General features: G+C 33.7%; 1 protein-coding gene across 1 annotated transcript in view; it reads right to left on the reverse strand.

The window, feature by feature from the left end:
• LOC117113246 (neuronal acetylcholine receptor subunit alpha-6-like) overlaps positions 1-1,118 on the reverse strand; it is a 4,255-nt gene extending 3,137 nt beyond the window's left edge. The window contains exons 1-2 of the mRNA XM_033256541.1: positions 651-1,118; positions 47-186 (exon numbers count right to left, since the gene is read on the reverse strand). Of these exons, the coding sequence (XP_033112432.1) occupies positions 47-186; positions 651-714 (204 nt within the window). The 5' untranslated portion in view covers positions 715-1,118. The remainder of the gene's footprint in view (positions 1-46; positions 187-650) is intronic.
• Between the last annotated feature and the right edge of the window lie 328 nt (positions 1,119-1,446).

The following is a 1,446-nucleotide window of genomic DNA, read 5'->3' on the forward strand; positions in this document are numbered from 1 at the left end:
ACAGTAGCCTATATGACGTTAACAACTGTAACAAAGTCTTACTTACAACATCTATTAAATATCGAAAGCGCATCGTCAGGTTTACCGTAGTGGGGCCTGAAGCAACGCGCACCGGCCGAAGCCTGTTGTTGTAATTTGTGAACAACTTCTCGTAAAGTCTTTCGTCGACGGTTTTGTTAGATTGTGCTTTGATTGACGATATTTGAGGAGAAAAAAATGAAAATGAATATCAAGTAAGATAAGTATCAATTCAGTAGTGTTTATTGTAATAAAATTAGATTATACTACCACTGCAACTACGGTGATCTTCTAAGTACAGTACTAACTACAAGCCTACTAATACTAATAATGATAATACAAAAATGATAAGAATAACACAACTACTTCTAATAGTAATACTATTATTATTATTGAAAATAATTCAACTAATACTATAGTACTACTAGGCCTACAACTACATTACTGTTATTTCAAATATCACTACCAATACGATACTACTGTCAGCAGGGTAAGAATACTATAACAACTATAGCATATAATAATGCAGTGTTCACCTGGCAGTCAGATTAAAAAAAAAACCACTTGCCCGTCAGTAATCAGCTTAAACCTGCCAACAAGCAAAAAACCTATGCCATATGTAATATTTTTACCTTGATATGAAATTAGCAACAAAAAGCTTCCAACCAATGCAAATCTGACATGTTGGTGAACCATCTTTGTAGTATTTTGGACCAGTCACTGCGAGATACTACAACCAAGTAACGAATGGTAAATATCATGAACACAGTTTACATCATCTATTCATGAATAATTATAACTGTAACCAAATATATTGGGTCATATTAGTTTACAAGGCAAATATAAACATGACTTCACATTGGTATATCTAATCGATTTAAAATTTTTCAGTCCCTACTATTCTTTCAAGCCCACAAGGGGCAACGTTATAAGCTACGGTATATACAATAAAACATCCAGCGTCCAAAAGCGTTATTCTTGAATTCTGGCATAGGTATATATCTTTTAGTTATGGACTTACCAACAGTATATGAATAGTCAATAATATGAATAGACTCAGAAATTACTGTAACGTCACTAAAACTGTCGTTGACTCCATTAACCCAGCTTCACACCCTTATCGGTATATATCACTTTCTTGCTCCCAATTCTGACATTGCAGCCTACATCTGCACTTTGGGTTCTTACTTACTTCAGCAAAGCATTCGATCTTGTACACACCATTGTGGCTCCTTTCAAATTACTTGATCTTGAAATAATTGAATTTGCTTTGCTATGGATTATTGATTTCGTCATAAGTAAATGCAAGATAGTCAAATATAAATGTACTTTTTGTGATTGGGTTGTGTTAAATGGAGGTGGCCCCCCAGGGAACCCTTATTGCATTTCTTATTTTTTTTTTTTTTTTTTTGTAATTATGAATGATGC

Source organism: Anneissia japonica, unplaced genomic scaffold, assembly GCF_011630105.1.
Source record: "Anneissia japonica isolate Jap-2015-1 unplaced genomic scaffold, ASM1163010v1 scaffold287593_len981703_cov172, whole genome shotgun sequence".
Lineage (NCBI taxonomy): Eukaryota > Metazoa > Echinodermata > Crinoidea > Comatulida > Comatulidae > Anneissia > Anneissia japonica.